This window comes from Salvelinus alpinus, chromosome 3 (assembly GCF_045679555.1).
Source record: "Salvelinus alpinus chromosome 3, SLU_Salpinus.1, whole genome shotgun sequence".
In the NCBI taxonomy this organism is placed as follows: domain Eukaryota; kingdom Metazoa; phylum Chordata; class Actinopteri; order Salmoniformes; family Salmonidae; genus Salvelinus; species Salvelinus alpinus.
Genome location: NC_092088.1, coordinates 69,589,586 through 69,611,680, shown reverse-complemented (window position 1 = coordinate 69,611,680; position 22,095 = coordinate 69,589,586). Strand labels below are relative to the sequence as shown.

The window sequence follows — 22,095 nt, the reverse complement described above, 5'->3', positions numbered from 1 at the left end:
TCCAAATCGATCCCGCTCCAGAGTACAGGCCTCGGTGTAACGCTCATTCCTTTGGCGATAAACGCGAATCCGACCATCACCCCTGGTGAGATAAAACCACGACTCGTCAGTGAAGAGCACTTTTGCCAGTCCTGTCTGGTCCAGCGACGGTGGGTTTGTGCCCATAGGCGATGTTGTTGCCAGTGATGTCTGGTGAGGACCTGCCTTACAACAGACCTACAAGCCCTCAGTCCAGCCTCTCTCAGCCTATTGCAGACAGTTTGAGCACTGATGGAGGGATTGTGCATTCCTGGTGTAACTCGGGCAGTTGTTGTTGCCATCCTGTACCTGTCCTGCAGGTGTGATGTTTGGATGTACCGATCCTGTGCAGGTGTTGTGACACGTGGTCTGCCACTGCGAGGACGATCAGCTGTCCGTCCTGTCTCCCTGTAGCGCTGTCTTAGGTGTCTCACAGTACGGACATTGCAATTTATTGCCCTGGACACATCTGCAGTCCTCATGCCTCCGTGCATAAGGCACGTTCATGCAGATGAGCAGGGACCCTGGTCATCTTTCTTTTGGTGAGTCAGTAGAAAGGCCTCTTTAGTGTCCTAGGTTTTCATAACTGTAACCTTAATTGCCTACCGTCTGTAAGCTATTAGTGTCTTAACAACCGTTCCACAGGTGCATGTTCATTAATTGTTTATGGTTCATTGAACAAGCATGGGAAACACTGTTTAAACCCTTTACAATGAAGATCTGTGAAGGTATTTGGATTTTTTAATCTTCTGTTCTCTATCCATGGAATTAATCCACTGCACCCCGGGATGGAGCTAGCATGCCATGTTTTTTTATGTATATAAAGCTGATTCAAACGGACCCCATTTTAAAAGGAAATACGTTTTCTTGTGTTTTTTATGCAAAGTTTTCTTAAAGTTCTCAGAACAATGAGAACATGACTTTAAATAGACCCATGAAGAAACATGTAGAAAACGTTATGCTGAAGTACTGAAATTCCCACAGAATAACGTTTTTTCTTAAAGTTCTCTGAAGTATATGAGAACATTCCCAATGTCAAACCAGTTGGAGAAGTTTCCTAGAACATTACCAAAATTGAAAACATGTAACCATGTTCGAACTTTTCGGAAACATTCTGTTAATTAGGGATGCACGATATATCAGTGAACATATCGGATTCGTCCGATATTAGCTAAAAATGCCAACATCGGTATCTGCCCAATGTCTAGTTTAACGCCGATGTTAAAAACCGATGTCAAAGCTGACGCCATGTAAAATTTTGCGCAACATGTGCAACACAGCATCCCTAACCTAGCCCTAGCCCGCATCTCTAACCTCTCCTGTGTGGATCAAGCAGTCAACAAGTCGAGCAGTCATTTGAAAGAGTAAGAAAATTTCTGCGAGAAAACTCAAAGGCGAAATCCATTAAAGCCAAGATAATAGAATTCATTGCCCTTGACAATCAACCGTTCTCTGTCGTGGGTGATGTTGGCTTTCGCCGACTGGTCGAGCACTGGTACACACCACCAAGTGCGCTATTTTTAACATGTTGCACGACCGGAGTTACACATTAATAGCGTCACTGCTATTAGCTTCAGGACATACAGTTGAAGTCGGAAGTTTACATACACTTAGGTTGGAGTCATGAACTCGTTTTTCAACCACTCCACAAATTTCTTGTTAACAAACTATAGTTTTGGCATGTCAGTTAGGACATCTACCTTGTGCATGACACAAGTCATTTTCCCAACAATTAATTGCAGACAGATTATTTTACTTATAATTCACTGTATCACAATTCCAGTGGGTCAGAAGTTTACATGCACTAAGTTGACTGTGCCTTTAAACAGCTTGGAAAATTTCAGAAAATTATGTCATGGCTTTAGAAGCTTCCGATAGGCTAATTGACATCATTTGAGTCAATTGAAGGTGTACCTGTGGATGTATTTCAAGGCCTAACTTCAAACTCAGTGCCTCTGCTTGACATCATGGGGAAATCAAAAGAAATCAGCCAAGATCTGAGAAAAAAATTGTAGACCTCCACATGTCTGGTTCATCCTTGGGAGCAATTTCCAAATGCCTGAAGGTACCACGTTCATCTGCACAAACAATAGTATGCAAGTATAAACACCATGGGACCACGCAGCCGTCATACCGCTCAGGAAGGAGACACGGTCTGTCTCCTAGAGATGAATGTACTTTGGTGCGAAAAGTGCAAATCAATCCCAGAACAACAGCAAAAATAGAACTGTTTGGCCCTAATGACCATTGTTAAGTTTGGAGGGAAAAGGGGGAGGCTTGCAAGCTGAAGAACACCATCCCAACCGTGAAGCACTTGGGTGGCAGCATCATGTTGTGGGGGTGCTTTGCTGCAGGAGGGACTGGTGCACTTCACAAAATAGATGGCTTCATGAGGCAGGAGAATTATGCGGATATATTGAAGCAACATCTCAAGACATCAGTCAGGAAGTTAAATCTTGGTCACAAATGGGTCTTCCAAATGGACAATGACCCTAAGCATACTTCCAAAGTTGTGACAAAATGGCTTAAGGACAACAAAGTCAAGGTATTGGAGCGGCCATCACAAAACCCTGACCTCAATCCTATAGAAAATTTGTGGGCAGAACTGAAAAAGCATGTGCGAGCAAGGAGGCCTACAAACCTAACTCAGTTACACCAGCTCTGTCAGGAGGAATGGGCCAAAATTCACCCAACTTACTGTGGGAAGCTTGTGGAAGGCTACCCTAAACGTTTGACCCAAGTTGAACAATTTAAATGCAATGTTACCAAATACTAATTGAGTGTATGTAAACTTCTGACCCACTGGGAATGTGATGAAAGAATTAAAAGCTGAAATAATTCTCTCTACTATTATTCTGACATTTCACATTCTTAAAATAAAGTGGTGATCCTAACTGACCTAAAACAGGGAATTTTTACTAGGATTAAATGTCAGGAATTATGAAAAACTGAGTTGAAATGTATTTGGCTAAGGTGTATGTAAACTTCTGACTTCAACTGTACATACTATGGAATGCCGTTTGGGTCTTTGCGTGTCCAAAAAGATACAGTAGCACTGTCAAAGCTGTACAAAAAAGACTGCAAACAACTAACACCGGCCACGAAAGATGTGTTAACAATACCGCGTTGGTAATAAAGCATCATTGCTAAATTGTAATTACTTTGCCACTATTGGCCTTACTTCCTTACTTCATTTGCACACACCGTATACAAATTTTTCTATTGTGTTATTGTCTGTATGTTTGTTTATCCCATGTGTAACTGTTGTTTTTGTCGCACTGCTTTGCTTTATCTTGGCCAGGTCGCAGTTGTTAATGAGAACTTGTTCTCAACTGGCCTACCTGGTGAAATCAATTTAAAAAATGTTTGACCGCAACTTCTGGGGTAGCTAGCTTTAGCTTGGTACCTAGCTAGCACCAATACAACCAGCCTGAAAACAATGACCAGTAGAAACTGCAGTCATTTTCATTATTCTTAGCAATGATTTAGGAATCCCTGTAAGTATTAGCTAGGTTGCCACTTGTTGTTCGCCTATTGAAATTGAACTTCAGTTAATGAAAATAAATAGCTAGCCAGCTACTTAACCCTGTTGCCCAAAGCTAACGTTATAAGCAGCTAGCTTCATCTGGCTAGTGAGGCTCAAATGGACCGGGTTATGTGTTCTGAAGCTAGCCACAATAAGGATTAGGCACAATAGTGGAATTTGCGGTTTGCCTTCAAAATAAAAGTGTCATTGACTGTGATGCAAATGAATACAAATAGAAGAATGCCATTCTTTTATTATGAAGGCTAACCGCTAAGTCCACTATTTTGGCAAATCCTTATTGTGGCTGGCTTCACATAGATGGATCCGACCACAATTAATTAAATAAGAACGGTCTTATAAATTAGGGTTATTTTAGATGATGAAACCTAGATATATATAGTTCGCTAGCGAACTATAGCTACTGAAACAGATCATGTAGTTTTGATATGTTTTTGGGGAAGAACATTGTTTGCATCCATGAGCTAGCTAGCTTTTTTTATGACCAGCTCTGTAGGTGAGCGAGACAACTTTACCAGCATCATAGCATACATATTGATGAATTGTTGTGACATGAAATACGAGTGATAGTGTAATCAATGTGTAATAACTACGTAAAAAATGTATGAACGCGTTAAATTATTATGTGACGTGCAGTCATATTCAAATCAAATTTTATTTGTCACATACACATGGTTAGCAGATGTTACTGCGAGTGTAGCGAAATGCTTGTGCTTCTAGTTCCGACAATGCAGTAATATCCAACGAGTAATCTAACCTAACAATTTCACAACAATTACCTTATACACACAAGTGTAAAGGAATGAATAAGAATATGTACATTAAAAAATATATGAATGAGTGATGGTATAGAACGGCATAGGCAAGATGCAGTGGATGGTATAAAGTACAGTATATGAGATGAGTAATGTAGGGTATGTAAACATTATATGAAGTGGCATTGTTTAAAGCGGCTAGTGATACATTACATCAAGATGGCAAGATGCAGTAGATGGTATAGAGTACAGTATATACATATGAGATGAGTAATGTAGGGTATGTAAACATTATATGAAGTGGTATTGTTTAAAGTGCCTAGTGATACATTTATTACATACATTTTTCCAGTGGCTGGAGTTGAGTCAGTATGTTGGCAGCAGCCACTCAATGTTAGTGATGGCTGTTTAACAGTCTGATGGCCTTGAGATAGAAGCTGTTTTTCAGTCTCTCGGTCCCCGCTTTGATGCACCTGTACTGACCTCGCCTTCTGGATGATAGCGGTGTGAACAGGCAGTGGCTCGGGTGGTTGTTGTCCTTGATGATCTTTTTGGCCTTCCTGTGACATCGGGTGGTGTAGGTGTCCTGGAGGGCAGGTAGTTTGCCACCGGTGATGCGTTGTGCAGACCTCACTACCCTCTGGAGAGCCTTACGGTTATGGGCGGAGCAGTTGCCGTACCAGGCGGTGATACAGCCCGACAGGATGCTCTCGATTGTGCATCTGTAAAAGTTTGTGAGTGTTTTTGGTGAAAAGCCGAATTTCTTCAGCCTCCTGAGGTTGAAGAGGTGCTGCTGCGCCTTCTTCACCACGCTGTCTGTGTGGGTGGACCATTTCAGTTTGTCCGTGATGTGTACGCCGAGGAACTTTTCCACTGCGGCCCCGTCGATGTGGATAGGGGGTGCTCCCTCTGCTGTTTCCTGAAGTCCACGATCATCTCCTTTGTTTTGTTGACATTGAGTGTGAGGTTATTTTCCTGACACCACACTCCGAGGGCCCTCACCTCCTCCCTGTAGGCCGTCTCGTCGTTGTTGGTAATCAAGCCCACCACTGTAGTGACGTCTGCAAACTTGATGATTGAGTTGGAGGCGTGCATGGCCACGCAGTCGTGGGTGAACAGGGAGTACAGGAGAGGGCTGAGAACGCACCCTTGTGTGGCCCCAGTGTTGAGGATCAGCGGGGTGGAGATGTTGTTACCTACCCTCACCACCTGGGGGCGGCCCGTCAGGAAGTCCAGGACCAAGTTGCACAGGGCGGGGTCGAGACCCAGGGTCTCGAGCTTGATGACGAGTTTGGAGGGTACTATGGTGTTAAATGCTGAGCTGTAGTCGATGAACAGCATTCTCATATAGGTATTCCTCTTGTCCAGATGGGTTAGGGCAGTGTACAGTGTGATTGCGTCGTCTGTGGACCTATTGGGGCGTTAAGCAAATTGGTGTGGGTCTAGGGTGTCAGGTAGGGTGGAGGTGATATGGTCCTTGACTAGTCAAAGCACTTCATGATGACGGAAGTGAGTGCTACAGGGCGGTAGTCGTTTAGCTCAGTTACCTGAGCTTTCTTGGGAACAGGAACAATGGTGGCCCTCTTGAAGCATGTGGGGACAGCAGACTGGGATAAGGATTGATTGAATATGTCCGTAAACACACCAGCCAGCTGGTCTGCGCATGCTCTGAGGACGCGGCTGGGGATGCCGTCTGGGCCTGCAGCCTTGCGAGAGTTGACACGTTTAAATGTTTTACTCACGCCGGCTGCAGTAAAGGAAAGCCCACAGGTTTTGGTAGCGTGCCGTGTCAGTGGCACTGTGTTGTCCTCAAAGCGAGCAAAGAAGTTGTTTAGTCTGTCTGGGAGCAAGACATCCTGGTCTGCGACGGGGCTGGTTTTCCTTTTATAGTCCGTGATTGACTGTAGACCCTGCCACATACCTCTCGTGTCTGAGCCCTTGAATTGCGACTCTACTTTGTCTCTATACTGACGCTCAGCTTGTTTGATTGCCTTGCGGAGGGAATAGCTACACTGTTTGTATTCGGTCATGTTTCCGGTCACCTTGCCCTGATTTAAAAGCAGTGGTTCATAACACACAAAAAAACGAAATACTGCATAGTTTCCTAGGAGCTCGAAACGAAGCGGCCATCTCTGTCGGCGCTGATTGGTCAACAAGCTTATTTGGCATGTCAAATAGTGTTATTTGACACATATCTTTTTTGACACGCAAAGACCCAAACGCGTTCCATAGAAATCCTGGCTGAGAATGAAACGACTGAAGAAATGAACAAGGACACAGCACAGCAAGTATGTGAAATAGTTTTTGTTTTTGTTTTACTGGTAATGGGGACATACGTAAATGCCAACAAAACATTTTTTGGGTCTGTGTGTGTGTGTGTAACCTTTTATTTAACTAGGCAAGTCAGCTAAGAACAAATTCTTATTTACAATGACGGCCAAACCCGGAGGAAGCTGGGCCAACTGTGCACCGCCCTATGGGACTCCCAATCACGGCCGGATGTGATAGAGCCTGGATTCGAACCAGGGACTATAGTGACGCCTCTTGCACTGAGATACAGTGCCTTAGACCGCTGCATCCGTGTGTGTGTGTGTGTGTGTGTGTGTGTGTGTGTGTGTGTGTGTGTGTGTGTGTGTGTGTGTGTGTGTGTGTGTGTGTGTGTGTGTGCGTGTGTGTGTGCGTGTGTGTGTGTAACGGGGTGAGTGACTGGTTGCCAGGAAGTCAGGCGCAGGAGAGCAGAGATGGGTGATAACAGGAGAACTTTAATATACACCCTGGACCAAAGGCAGAGGCGAGGCAGCACAAAGCACAACCACGGTAACATGAACCGGATTAAACAAAACAAACAAACCTAGGTTTGAAACAAACCTAGTGCAGCCAGCCTGTAGCGTAACACCCTACACAAAGAACAATTCCACACACAGACATGGGGGAAACAGAGGGAAATATACATTTAGTCTGATGAGGGAATGTGAACCAGGTGTGCAGGAAAACAAGACAAAACAAATGGAAAATGAAAGGTGGAGCGACGAACACCGCCCGAACAAGGAGAGGGACTGACTTCGGCGGAAGTCGTGACAGTGTGTGTGTTAACTATTTAACTGTACTAGAATGCTTAAAAGGCCGCAAAAATTTTAAATATCATTTTTTGGGGCAAGGAAAATATCAGATATCTGTATCGGCCAAAAATGTCATATCGGTGCATTGCTACTGTTAATGATTTTCTTGGTATTTCATTACATTTTTTGGGGTCAAGTTCCTTAAATGTAAATGTACTGAGAATACCACAAAGCCAAGCAATTATCCTGCACCATTCCTAGAAAGTTGTGGGAAGGTTGTATCCAAAATAACCATTGGACAAACACACTCTCACCAAGCTCTAAGAAACATGTGGTTCTCAGAACGTTATGTGCTAGCTGCATAGGTTTCCATCCAATTGGGCAGATTTTCATGCAATATTCAAAAATGTGCATAAAAACGATATGCACATTTTCCCAGCAGAGATATGTTGACATCAAATTGACTTGTTGTGGATAAAAGCCTGTGCGTGATGACGAAGCGCACATAACCATTCCCATATAGCGAATAAAAAATGGGTTTCCAATGTTTTTTCAACTCTACTGATGGTTTTGTCACAAAGAAAATTGCATTATATAGCGAATGTACTCACTATGGTCTTGGCATATGCGCTATAACCAACAGCTCGCATTGTGCGTGTCTAGCCTACATGATGAGTTATTATGGACAAATTTGCATACCGCTCCAAGAGATCCACAGATGATGCAATCTATTGCACTCCACACTGCCCTTTCCCAAATGAACAAAAGGAACACCTATGTGAGAATGCTGTTCATTGGCTACAGCTCAGCGTTAAACACCATTGTGCCCTCCAAACTCATCACTAAGCTAAGGACCATGGGACTAAACACCTCCCTCTGCAACTGGATCCTGGACTTCTTTACGGGCTACCCCCAGGTGGTGAAAGAAGGCAACAACACATCTGCCACGCTGACCCTCAACACGGGGCCCCTCAGGTGTGCGTGCTTAGTCCCCTCCTGTACTCCCTGTTCACCCACGACTGTGTGACCGCGCACGACTCTAACACTATCATTAAGTTTGCAGACGACACAACGGTGGTAGGCCTGATTACAGACAACGAGCCAGCCTACAGGGAGGACGTCGGAGACCTGGCAGTGTGGTGCCAGGACAACCTCTCCCTCAATGTTAGCAAGACAAAGTAGCTGATCGTGGACTACAGGAAATGGAGAGCCGAGCAAGCCCGATATCCACATCATAAAGTTCTACAGCTGCACAATTGAGAGCATCTTGACTGGCTTCAATACCGCTTGGTATGGCAACTGTTTGGTGATCGACAGCAAGGCGCTACAGAGGGTAGTGTGTACAGGGCCGAGCTCCATGTCACCCAGGACCTCTATACCAGGCGGTGTCAGAGGAAGGCCCTAAAAACTGACAAAGACTCCAGCCACCCAAGTACACATACACTGTAGGTCTGGAACCAATAGGAACCTGAACAGCTTCTACCTCCAAGCTATAAGACTGCTAAAGAGTTAGTTAAATAGTTGTCGACGACATTTGAAAATTTTACCAAAACAATTTGCTGTTTCCATCAGGCCTGTCATGACATTTTGTTATGTACTTCACTTGCATAAAAAGGTTGGAAGGTGGGACATGTTTCAACTGAAGGCCTAATCTATAGATATTATCCACTGACATCTTGTGGACATAACTTGACAATGCAGTCATGAACACCCTATGGTTTCTTTCAGCCAATCAGCAACGTTGTTTACAATCACTGACAGAATCATAGTTAATTCGTTCCAACATGGAGAAATTTCACGGCTAGCCTGCGAGCTAGCTAAGTAGATGAACAACATTGAGAAAGACCTTGGTGGATTGTACTCTACATAGGAAATGAAGTGTTCCGTAATATAGATAAGATATCGGAAAAAATATGTTTCGTTTAAGAGTAAATATTATGGGATCGTCGTCTTCACAAAAGGTTGGTAGTAGCTAATTTCAGCTGTTAAACGCCACTAGCCAGCTACAGCCTTCTATTTGTAAATAAAAACAAATACTAGTTCGCCAGCATGATTATTCAGAACTAGTTAGCTAGTATTCAAAGTATTGTTTATCTGTATGTCGTAAATCAATACGTAACTATTGGGATTCCTCTAGCTAACTACTAGCTCTCGTTCACCAAAGTTTACACAGTACATGCAGTACAGTACATTGGGCTAGTACAGTACATTGCCTAATAAATCAAACCAGCTAGGTTTTCATCCAATTGGCGACAGATTTTCATTGGAATATTCTAGAATCAGCGCATTTCCCCTACCAGAGATGTTTCCATTAAATTACTTTTTGCAATAAACGGCTGTGCGTGTTGACGTAGTACACATAAATAACTTGATGTTAAATTCCCATGTGCGTAATAAAAAATATAATTTAAATGAGTTTCCATCACATTTTCAACTCTGATGTTTTTGACACCATTTTTTGCGTTATATAGCTAATGTGCCCACTCTGGTCTTGGCAGGTGGGCTCTAGCCAACAGCTAGTAGAAAGGAGTGCGGGTGAAGCCTACTAACGTTACATGATGAGATTATTATGGACAGAAGAGCGAGATAATTTTTATTTGTCAAACAGCAGCCAGGCATCGATCATAATGTCAACAGAATAAGACTTTCGATATTTATTGGAAAGGAGCATCAAGCTCATCACCGTGCACTTTCACCACCCTGTGAAGTTCATAACTTTAAGCTGTAGCCTAACAAACCTCATGCTCTCCGGCGTTGTAAATTAGTGGGAGGAACACGCACCATATCACGTTTACTTATTATATGAATATTTGCACAAAGGCGTTTCCACCGCCATTTCTCGCATTATTCATTTTACAGACACAAAAAGATCCCACCTAGTCTAGCGTATTTTGTTTCGTCGACATTTGGAAAGTTTACCAACACATTTGCTGTTTCCATCAGGCCTGTCATGATTACATATTGTTTTTAATCGGATATATATATGCTACTTTACTCGCATAAAAAAGGTTGGATGGAAACCTGGTTAGTGATAACAATTATTGGTAACGTTATACAGTCTGAAACAAAGCACGACTAAAACTTGAAGTTTATTTACAAGCTAAATAAAAATGACTTTTGAACTTATTCTACCGGTTTTCTGTGGGGTTGGTCCTTCAGTTGTTCGAAATTTGAGACAAAATATCCACAGGAAAGTATTATTTACCCGACTTTTTAGACCCAGTACTGCAGTTGAAATTTGTAAAACTTGGCTCATGCGCAAAACCATGTAAATGCTTGCAAGACTTCGATTAGTATCATTTTTAAGTCGGTTTAATAATACTTTCCTGTGGATATTTTGTATCAAATTTCTATCAGCTGAATGAGTAACCCAACAGACAACTGGCAGTTCAAATATAACTTTATTCAACATTCGTGACAGACAAGGGTGTTTCGTTTTTTTTCTATTAAATGTATGTGGCTATGCTGTACAGGTAATGGAAAGCATCGGGACTAGCTATTTACTTACCACACCATCCCGTTTCTTTCTCACAATAGCTTCCGTAATACCGAGGTAAAGACAGTTTCAAGTTGGATATTTGCGCTTTTAAACCACTTGAGCCACAGACTCCAAATAAGTGTCATGTTGTTGGAAAATTGCGCCCAACACTGCCCACGACTTGGACATTAATTCACTTTCCAACGCTAATAAACGTGGAAATGTGAGCAGCATTTTGTATTCCCAGTTTAATTAGTTAGGGAGCGAAAACTAAGTACAAACTTTTTTTACGTTCGAATTTCAATGGCTCCTTGGTCATGTGACCTACTGGACTCAAACATGTTTCAGAATGTCCACTGACGACCCTTCTATATTCCACACCCTTTGGTTTGTCCATTTTCATCTCACACAATTTGACATGAATTTTTCAATCTTTCTAATTGCAATAGCTTCTTGGTCATGTGACCTATTGGACTCAAACAAGGTTCAGAATGTATACTCAGTGGGCCTACACATTGCACCCCCTTTAGTTTGTCCCTTTTCATCTCACATGATTTTCTGTTCATTTGCCTGCTCTGCCCCCCTGAAGGACAGTGTCACTCACACACCTATTCACTTCAGCCTTCTCCCTGGGGCCTTCCTGACCTCCAGGCAGGAAGGCCCCATTGACCTGGTGACCTCTGACTCCTGGCCTCTAGGCCTGCACTCCCTGCCCGCCTGCCTGCCCTCTCCCTGGGCCTGAGAGTGTGTAGCTTACTCCCTGGAACTACAGACCTCCAGGCCTCCACACCTACTCTCCCTACCGGTCAACACCCCTCTCCCTTGGCCTTAGAGTATAGCTTACCCCCTGGATTTACTAAGACGTCTATAGTCCTACTGTCAGGAACCATGTGCACCTGGTAACCCGTAACAGGCTCTGTGTTCCTGATGACCCTCCAGCTTTTTTTCTGCTCAAAGACTAAGTTCCCACTCCAACCTCCATGGCCTGAGTGCTGCCCCCAGCCCCTGAGTCCGGCCGCTCCTGCTTAAACTAGGAGTGCCCCCCGCCTTGATGGAGGCCTCCTTGTGGACCTGAAACAAGCTCTGTGCACCTGGTGACCCTTCCACTTTTATCCGCTCAGAGACTAAGTCACCAACCCAACCTCCACAGCCTGAGTGCTGCCCCTGAGTCCGGTCGCCCCTGCTCAGACTCTGAATGACCCCCGCCTTGGGGGAGGTCTCCACGTGCACCTGATGACCTTTTGACTTCCACAGCGAGTTCCAACCTGACTCACAGTCCCACCAGAGGACGTGCACGGGACTGTTGGGCGACCACCACCTAGCCCCCTACCTATCCAGAGCCCAATGTCAATGTATAATGCATTCTATCCGCCTGCCTGGGCTCTCTCACACGCTGTGTCTGGCCTCTGGCCCCTGGCCTTTCTCTGTGCACCTAGTAACCCGTAAGTAAAGATGGAGGATGGGGAAGAAAGACGCATTCCGTAAGGGTAGTGGTATTTCACCGGCGGCCAAGGGCTCCCACTTATTCTACACCTCTCATGTCTCTTCATAGTGCCAGACTAGAGTCAATCTCAACAGGGTCTTCTTTCCCCGCTGATTCCGTCAATCCCGTTCCCTTGGCTATGGTTTCGCTAGATAGTAGGTAGGGACAGTTTGAATCTCGTTCATCCATTCATGCGCGTCACTAATTAGATGGCGAGGCATTTGGCTACCTCGAGACTCTTAATTATGTCCCGCCGTTTACCCCCGCTTCATTGATATTCCTCACTTTGACATGAGGGGGGTCACAGTCACCCCACGGGTGATTTGAGTGCGACCGCGACATGTGGGTACGCTCCTTTGAATTTCATCAAGTTGACATTCAGTGATCCGTGCCCAGTGGGAACCTAGGCTTCTTCCGTCCATTTTATGGTTCCGCAGCAAATTAATGGGCGTGGATGGTACTACCCACATCAGATGTAGGCCTCCCTCCCCAGACAAGCTGGGGATACCTCTACCCACTTCGTAGGGCATGAGCCAGATCCATGCAATCACTGTGGGGCCAATGGGTTTAGTCTCAGCCTCAAGTCTAGTGAGCGTAGAGGAGACGTCCCCACCTACAATGTGTGGGGCTGGCGAGCGCCGTAGCTGGGGAGATCCGCGACAAGGGCCCGGCGCGCGTCCATAGTTGCCACCGCCAACTGCCTTACCCAACCCCCCACCGGCCCACCGACGGACACCACCACGACAAACCCCCACACGCAGCCCCTTGCGATACCACGCATGAGAGACCGCGAGATGGGCCGTACAACGAACTTCCAATGGTGGCAAGAGGAGGGCGACGGAGCGACTGCTCCCCCAGCCGTGGCTCGAGCCAATCCTTATCCCGAAGTTATGGATCTTTTTTTGTCAACTTTCCTTACCTACATTGTTATAACATGCCAGAGGCTGTTCAGCTTGGAGACCTGCTGCGGATATGGGTACGGCTCAGCGTGAGATTTACACCCTCTCCCCCAGATTCTCAAGGGCCAGGGAGAGCTCACTGGACGCCGCCGAAACCACAACGCTTTCCAGGGCTTGGGCCCCTGTGTCGGGGCGAACCCATTTCAGTGCGCACTGCCCTCCACAACGAAAAGAGAAAATTGACAAACTAAAGGGTGTGCAATATAGAAGGGTAGTCAGTGGAGTTTCTGAATCTTGTTTGAGGTCAGTAGGTCACATGACCAAGGAGCTGTTGAAATTTGAAACATTTAAAAGCATTGAAAATTCATGTAAAAACGTGTGAGATGAAAATGGACAAACCTAAGGGACCACTGAGTGTACATTCTGAACCTTTTTGAAGTCAGGTCACATGACCAAAGAGCTATTAAAATTCTAAAATGTTAATAATTTAAAATAGTGTGAGATGTAAATCTACAAACAAAGTGTGTGCAATGTGTGTCTATGCCATCAGGTTAGCTAGAACCAGTTTTGACAGTTTTAGGAGTAATGGTTTAAGAGCTATTGAAATGTGAACATTTTGATTTGTCACTATGTTGACAGTCCCTAACTGATGTTGGTGGATGGAAGGAAAACTACAGGCAAATATCCGTGGAATATCCAACTTGAAACTGTCTTTACCTCTGTTTTCATAATAACATGATCGTGTAGCCAGCAGGTCCGACCCGCTTGCTTACAGCTGCACTAGAGGGTTGGATAGGCTTCCTGTATAAATTAAGTAACTAAAAAAATAAAAACTAGCAGTCATTCAATCTTCTTGGTGTAACAGTTGGGATAATGGGGAATTTCGGAGTACAACACAGTTCTCATCCATGGATTGAGGTACATTTTCCAAGACATACAGTGGGGCAAAAAAGTATTTAGTCAGCCACCAATTGTGCAAGTTCTCCCACTTAAAAAGATGAGAGAGGCCTGTAATTTTCATCGTAGGTACACTTCAACTATGACAGACAAAATGAGAAAAAAATCCAGAAAATCACATTGTAGGATTTTTAATGAATTTATTTGCAAATTATGGTGGAAAATAAGTATTTGGTCAATAACAAAAGTTTATCTCAATACTTTGTTATATACCCTTTGTTGGCAATGACAGAGGTCAAACGTTTTCTGTAAGTCTTCACAAGGTTTTCACACACTGTTGCTGGTATTTTGGCCCATTCCTCCATGCAGATCTCCTCTAGAGCAGTGATGTTTTGGGGCTGTTGCTGGGCAACACGGACTTTCAACTCCCTCCAAAGATTTTCTATGGGGTTGAGATCTGGAGACTGGCTAGGCCACTCCAGGACCTTGAAATGCTTCTTACGAAGCCACTCCTTCGTTGCCCGGGCGATGTGTTTGGGATCATTGTCATGCTGAAAGACCCAGCCACGTTTCATCTTCAATGCCCTTGCTGATGGAAGGAGGTTTTCACTCAAAATCTCACGATACATGGCCCCATTCATTCTTTCCTTTACACGGATCAGTCGTCCTGGTCCCTTTGCAAAAAAACAGCCCCAAAGCATGATGTTTCCACCCCCATGCTTCACAGTAGGTATGGTGTTCTTTGGATGCAACTCAGCATTCTTTGTCCTCCAAACACGCCGAGTTGAGTTTTTACCAAAAAGTTATATTTTGGTTTCATCTGAACATATGACATTCTCCCAATCTTCTTCTGGATCATCCAAATGCTCTCTAGCAAACTTCAGACGGGCCTGGACATGTACTGGCTTAAGCAGGGGGACACGTCTGGCACTGCAGGATTTGAGTCCCTGGCGGCGTAGTGTGTTACTGATGGTAGGCTTTGTTACTTTGGTCCCAGCTCTCTGCAGGTGATTCACTAGGTCCCCCCGTGTGGTTCTGGGATTTTTGCTCACCGTTCTTGTGATCATTTTGACCCCACGGGGTGAGATCTTGCGTGGAGCCCCAGATCGAGGGAGATTATCAGTGGTCTTGTATGTCTTACATTTCCTAATAATTGCTCCCAAAGTTGATTTCTTCAAACCAAGCTGCTTACCTATTGCAGATTCAGTCTTCCCAGCCTGGTGCAGGTCTACAATTTTGTTTCTGGTGTCCTTTGACAGCTCTTTGGTCTGGGCCATAGTGGAGTTTGGAGTGTGACTGTTTGAGGTTGTGGACAGGTGTCTTTTATACTGATAACAAGTTCAAACAGGTGCCATTAATACAGGTAACGAGTGGAGGACAGAGGAGCCTCTTAAAGAAGAAGTTACAGGTCTGTGAGAGCCAGAAATCTTGCTTGTTTGTAGGTGACCAAATACTTATTTTCCACCATAATTTGCAAATAAATTCATTAAAAATCCTACAATGTGATTTTCTGGGATTTCTTTTCTCATTTTGTCTGTCATAGTTGAAGTGTACCTATGATGAAAATTACAGGCCTCTCTCATCTTTTTAAGTGGGAGAACTTGCACAATTGGTGGCTGACTAAATACTTTTTTGCCCCACTGTATTGCGCAGGCTCCATGGTGTCTTAATCTACACAGGAAGTCTGTCCAACCCTAGTGCAGGTGTAAGCAAGCGAGTCATCTGCTGGCGATTACATTAGTTAACATGCTTTATATTTCTACCAGCTGTGTATCCTGTACCTGCTACACCTGGGACAGAGAATCCCTCAATGTTTTCAACTGCCATGGGTGAGACCTTACCTCAGACTAGGAACTATCTGTAGTGTCACCACTGGACCTGATTCAGCCACTCCTTGTAGTATCTCTACCATTGACCGTATTGGACCTGATTCAGCCACTCCTCCTACTCTGAATACATCAACCACAGACAGTAGCCAGCAGACAGCAACTACAGTCAGTAGCCCTGAGTCTGGCTCTGGCCCCAGTACCTCTGACTCCCCTCCTGCCAAGGCCAATGGCCCTCCACCCACTCCCACCCACTGCTGTATGAGCGGCTGTCATAACTGTGTATGGATCGAGCACACAGAACAGCTCCTAGCCTACTACCATAATGGAGGGTTGGGGATAGAAAAGGCCCTGGCTGCTATTGAGGAGAACGTCCCGGATGAGAACCTAAAAGCCTTCCTAAAGATGGAGATCAGGATGATGAAGAAGTCGAGTTTTTAAGTATGGCTTTGTGCGGCAGTGAGTGAGAGGGAATGGGGACATTGAGGGCATTTTTATACTGTATGCACTTTAAAATCACTCACTCAGATTTGAATACTGGTGTGCATTTTATCGTATGAGTTTGTCAAACTGTCATTTTACTTGTTCAAGTACATTTTAACTAGCTTTTGTCATTATAAAATCTTCTTACTTACTATAGATTAGGTATTTTACATGAGTAGCATAAATCATGTATTATCGTTTTATGTACAGTTGAAGTCGGAAGTTTACATCTTAGCCAAATACATTTAAACTCAGTTTTTCACAATTTCTGACATTTTAATCCTAGTAAAAATTCCCTGTCTTAGGTCCGTCAGGATGACCACTTTATTTTAAGAATGTGAAATGTCAGAATAATAGTAGAGATTAGAGGTCGACCGATAATGATTTTTCAACGCCGATACCGATTATTGGAGGATCAAAAAAATCCGATACCGATTAATCGGACGATTATTTTTTTTTAAATATATTTGTAATAATGACAATTACAACAATACTGAATGAACACTTATTTTAACTTAATATAATACATCAATAAAATCAATTTAGCCTCAAATAAAATGAAACATGTTCAATTTGGTTTAAATAATGCAAAAACAAAGTGTTGGAGAAGAAAGTAAAAGTGCAATATGTGCCATGTAAAAAAGCTAACGTTTAAGTTCCTTGCTCAGAACATGAGAACATATGAAAGCTGGTGGTTCCTTTTAACAGGAGTCTTCAATATTCCCAGGTAAGAAGTTTTAGGTTGTAGTTATTATAGGAATTATAGGACAATTTCTCTATACGATTTGTATTTCATATACCTTTGACTATTGGATGTTCTTATAGGCACTTTAGTATTGCCAGTGTAACAGTATAGATTCCGTCCCTCTCCTCGCCCCTACCTGGGCTCGAACCAGGAATACATCGACAACATCCACCCTCGAAGCAGCGTTACACATCGCTCCACAAAAGCCGCGGCCCTTGCAGAGCAAGGGGAACAACCACTCCAAGTCTCAGAGCGAGTGACGTTTGAAACGCTATTAACTAGCTAGCCGTTTCACATCGGTTACACCAGCCTAATCTCGGGAGTTGATAGGCTTGAAGTCATAAACAGCTCAATGCTTGAAGCACAGCGACGAGCTGCTGGCAAAACGCACGAAAGTGCTGTTTGAATGAATGCTTACGAGCCTGCTGGTGCCTACCATCGCTCAGTCAGACTGCTCTATCAAATCATAGACTTAGTTATAACATAATAATACACAGAAATACGAGCCTTAGGTCATTAATATAGTCAAATCCGGAAACTATTATCTCGAAAACAAGACGTTTATTCTTTCAGTGAAATACGGAAGCGTTCTGTATTTTATCTAACGGGTGGCATCCATAAGTCTAAATATTATTGTTACATTGCACAACCTTCAATGTTATGTCATCGATATGTAAATATTGATATTCTGGCAAATTAGGCGGCCCAAACTGTTGCATATACCCTGACTCTGTGTGCAATGAACGCAAGAGAAGTGACACAATTTCACCTGGTTAACATTGCCTGCTAACCTGGATTTCTTTTAGCAAAATATGCAGGTTTAGAAATATATACTTCTGTGTATTGGTTTTAAGAAAGGCGTTGATGTTTATGGTTAGGTACAGTCGTGCAACGATTGTGCTTTTTTCGCAAATGCGCTTTTGTTAAATCATCCCCCGTTTGGCGAAGTTGGCTGTCTTTTTTAGGAAGAAATAGTCTTCACAGAGTTCGCAACAAACCAGGTTAACAGGCAATATTAACTAAATATGCAGGTTTAAAAATATATACTTGTGTATTGATTTTAAGAAAGGCATTGATGTTTATGGTTAGGTACGCATTGGAGCAAGACAGTCCTTTTTCACGAATACGCACCGCATCGATTATATGCAACGCAGGACACGCTAGATAAACTAGTAATATCATCAACCATGTGTAGTTAACTAGTGATTATGATTGATTGACTGTTTTTTATAAGATAAGTTTAATGCTAGCTAGCAACTTACCTTGGCTTCTTACTGCATTCGCGTAACAGGCAGTCTCCTCGTGGAGTGCAATGTAATCAGGTGGTTAGAGCGTTGGACTAGTTAACTGTAAGGTTGCAAGATTAAATCCCCGAGTTGACAAGGTAAAAATCTGTCATTCTGCCCCTGAACAAGGCAGTTAACCCACCGTTCCTAGGCCGTCATTGAAAATAAGAATGTGTTCTTAACTGACTTGCCTAGTTAAATAAAGGATAAATTAAGGTATAAAAAATTATAAAAAATAATTCCGATTGTTATGAAAACTTGAAATCGGCCCTAATTAATCGGCCATTCCGATTAATCGGTCGACCTCTAGTAGAGATAATGTTTTATTTCTTTCATCACATTACCAGTGGGTGAAAATTTTACATACACTCAATTTGTATTTGGTAGCATTGCCTTTAAATTGTTTAACTTGGGACAAATGATTCGGGTAGCCTTCCACAAGCCTGACACAATAAGTTGGGTGAATTTTGGCCCATTCCTCCTGATAGAGCTGGTGTAACTGAGTCAGGTTTGTAGGCCTCCTTGCTCGCACATGCTTTTTCAGTTCTGCCCACAAATGTTCTATGGGATTGAGGTCAGGGCTTTGTGATGGCCACTCCAATACCTTGACTTTGTTGTCCTTTAAGCCGTTTTGCCACAACTTTGGAAGTATGCTTGGGGTCATTGTACATTTAGAAGACCCATTTGCGACCAAGATTTAACTTCCTGACTGATGTCTTGATGTTGCTTCAATATATCCACATAATTTAGCTTCCTCATGATGCCATCTATTTTGTGAAGTGCACCAGTCCCTCCTGCAGCAAAGCACCCCCCCAACATGATGCTTCCACCCCCGTGCTTCACGGTTGGGATGGTGTTCTTTGGCTTGCAAGCCTCCCCCCTTTTCCTCCAAACATAACAATGGTCATTATGGCCAAACAGTTCTATTTTTATTTCATCAGACCAGAGGAAATTTCTCCAAAAAATACGACCTTTGTCCCCATGTGCAGTTGCAAACCGTAGTCTGGCTTTTTTATGGCGGTTTTAGAGCAGTGGCTTCTTCCTTGTTGAGCGGCCTTTCAGGTTATGTCGATATGGGACTCGTTTTACTGTGGATATAGATACCTTTGTACCTGTTTCCTCCAGCTTCTTCTCAAGGTCCTTTGCTGTTGTTCTGGGATTGATTTGCACTTTTCGCACCAAAGTACAGTCATCTCTATGAGACAACGTGTTTCCTTCCTAAGCGGTATGGCGGCTGCGTGGTCCCATGGTGTTTATACTTGCATACTATTGTTTGTACAGATGAACGTGGTACCTTCAGGCGTTTGGAAATTGCACCCAAGGATGAAACATACTTGTGGGGGTTTACAATTATTTTTCTGAGTTCTTGGCTGATTTCTTTGGATTTTCCCATGATGTCAAGCAAAGAGGCACTGAGTTTGAAGGTAGGCCTTGAAATACATCCACAGGTACACCTCCAATTGACTCAAATGATGTCAATTAGCCTATCAGAAGCTGCTAAAGCCATGACATAATTTTCTGAAATTCTCCAAGCTGTTTAAAGGCACAGTAAACTTCTGACCCACTGGAATTGTGATACAGTGAATTATAAGTGAAATAATCCGTTTGTAAACAATTGTTGTAAAAATGACTTGTGTCATGCACAAAATAGATGTCCTAACCGACTTACCAAAACTATAGTTTGTTAACAAGAAATTTGTGGAGTGGTTGAAAAATGTAAGCTTCCGACTTCAACGGTAGCCTCGCTACTGTCATTTTACTATTAATTATTATTTTTATTTACTTATCTATTGTTTACCTAATACCTATTTTATACTTAAAAAGTGCACTGTTGGTTAGGGCTTGTAACTACACCTGTTGTAGTCGGTGCACGTGACAAACTTTGATTTGATTAAAAAAAAAATATATATATCAAATTCAATACGCACAATTATATTTGATGAATTAGCATTTTGACATGTTTGAGGTATATGGACTGAATACATTTTTATATTGGTTGATGTGTTATTGTATTATCTAAATTATACGTATGTTGATGATGGACAACATATGTGTGAAATAAATATTGTATTGTACATATGTGTGAATGAATGAAGCCTTTGTCGTTTTCTTTGACCATTTTAACTCTATTGCCCACTGGAGGTTGCCCTTTTTCAATAATACACGGTTAATCTGTTGAATAGCACATTTGCCACCTCTATATCCTATACCTGCTACACCTGGGACAGAGGTTCCCTCAATGTTTTCAACTGCAATGGGTGAAACCTTACCTCACACTAGGAACTATCTGTAGTGTCACTACAAGTTTTGTTTCCATGTGAGAACGAATGCACAGGAAAAGGGCATTGTGACATGTAGCATTGGTGAAATAGGCACTTGGGCATTAAGCTACAGTGCAGCCAGTAACTTACATTTTTCCATTAAGTCAGAACCAGTCACGATCACCCTAAAGCACCTAGCTCTTTTTTAATCCCCCCAGAGTAACCCAGGTCAAACAAAAGCATGTCCCCTCTCTGCACCCTCGCTGCCAGGCTAGCGCTGTCTGCATTCCTAGTAGGACATAGCTGGTAACATCAGGTTCATTGTCACCTAGGAAACCAGGGGCACTCCACACTGCTTGGCAACTAGTGATTGACTGACTACAGCTCCAATGAATGACATCAACACAGGATTCTAGTAACGTGCAGTGTTTTAGGAGATGCCTGGGAGTTTACAATGCATTTACACTCAAGTCATGATGTGTACTCTTTTTCCATGTCACTTAGCGCAGTGGTTCCCAACCTTTTTGCTTACTGTACCCCCAACTGAATTTCGCTCTGCTTGGAGTACCCCTGAAGTACCCCCTCATGCATTTTACCAGTAAGCCAATGGTCCCATGAGTCTTCTCAAGTGCCCCCTGTGGATTGGCCAAGAACCCCCAGGGGTCCTAGTACACCTGGTTGGGAACCACTGACTTAGCCTATGCCTTGTATAGGTAACATAATGGTTAGCCACCTGATGTAAAATTAATCTAGTCTATTGTATCTATTTTCCAATAGTGGTATTCACTTCAAAATAGGAATGTAGTACCCTGCATGGAATGCTCTATGGGCGACATGAAACAACATCGCAGTTCTGAACAATAGGCCTACACATTTTTGCCTCTTACGAATATCACACACTGACATGTGCTCCATATTAATAGAAGAGCATAGAAGGTGTTCTAACAGTGAATGTAGCAGAATTAGAAGGGCTCTGGACAATATGAAGCGATCTGAGGGGAAGAACTGTTAAAATGCCTCGTGTCTGGTCTGGAGGAATAATTATTGTCCCAGAATTAATATCATAGGCTACTGATCAGACTGTAGTATATGGACTGATCCCTGACAATAGTCTTTTTTACAATGATCATGGCCTCTGCTGTCTCTCCCGTCCTGAGTGATCCTTCGCCCTTCATTAACTCCATACAGAAAGATACTGAAGCACCTTGTGTGTCCTTATGAGTTGACCTTAGAGGTGATCAGGCACAGCCAGACCAGACAGACACACCCTCAGGGCAGCAATGACCCCCACCACAGTCTACCCCACCCTCCACACACACACACACACACCCTTCATCCCGACTAAACCACACGAAACAAGC

General features: G+C 43.3%; 2 protein-coding genes across 2 annotated transcripts in view; both read left to right on the top strand.

Annotated features, from left to right (window-relative positions):
* Positions 1-22,095, top strand: part of pde6gb (phosphodiesterase 6G, cGMP-specific, rod, gamma, paralog b) — a 34,839-nt gene that overhangs the window by 8,521 nt on the left and 4,223 nt on the right. The window lies entirely within an intron of this gene.
* Positions 8,446-20,564, top strand: oxld1 (oxidoreductase-like domain containing 1). The gene is made up of 2 exons (XM_071393867.1): positions 8,446-9,337; positions 15,900-20,564. The coding sequence occupies exons 1-2, from the start codon at positions 9,290-9,292 to the stop codon at positions 16,398-16,400; spliced, it is 549 nt and encodes a 182-aa protein (XP_071249968.1). The 5' UTR covers positions 8,446-9,289; the 3' UTR covers positions 16,401-20,564.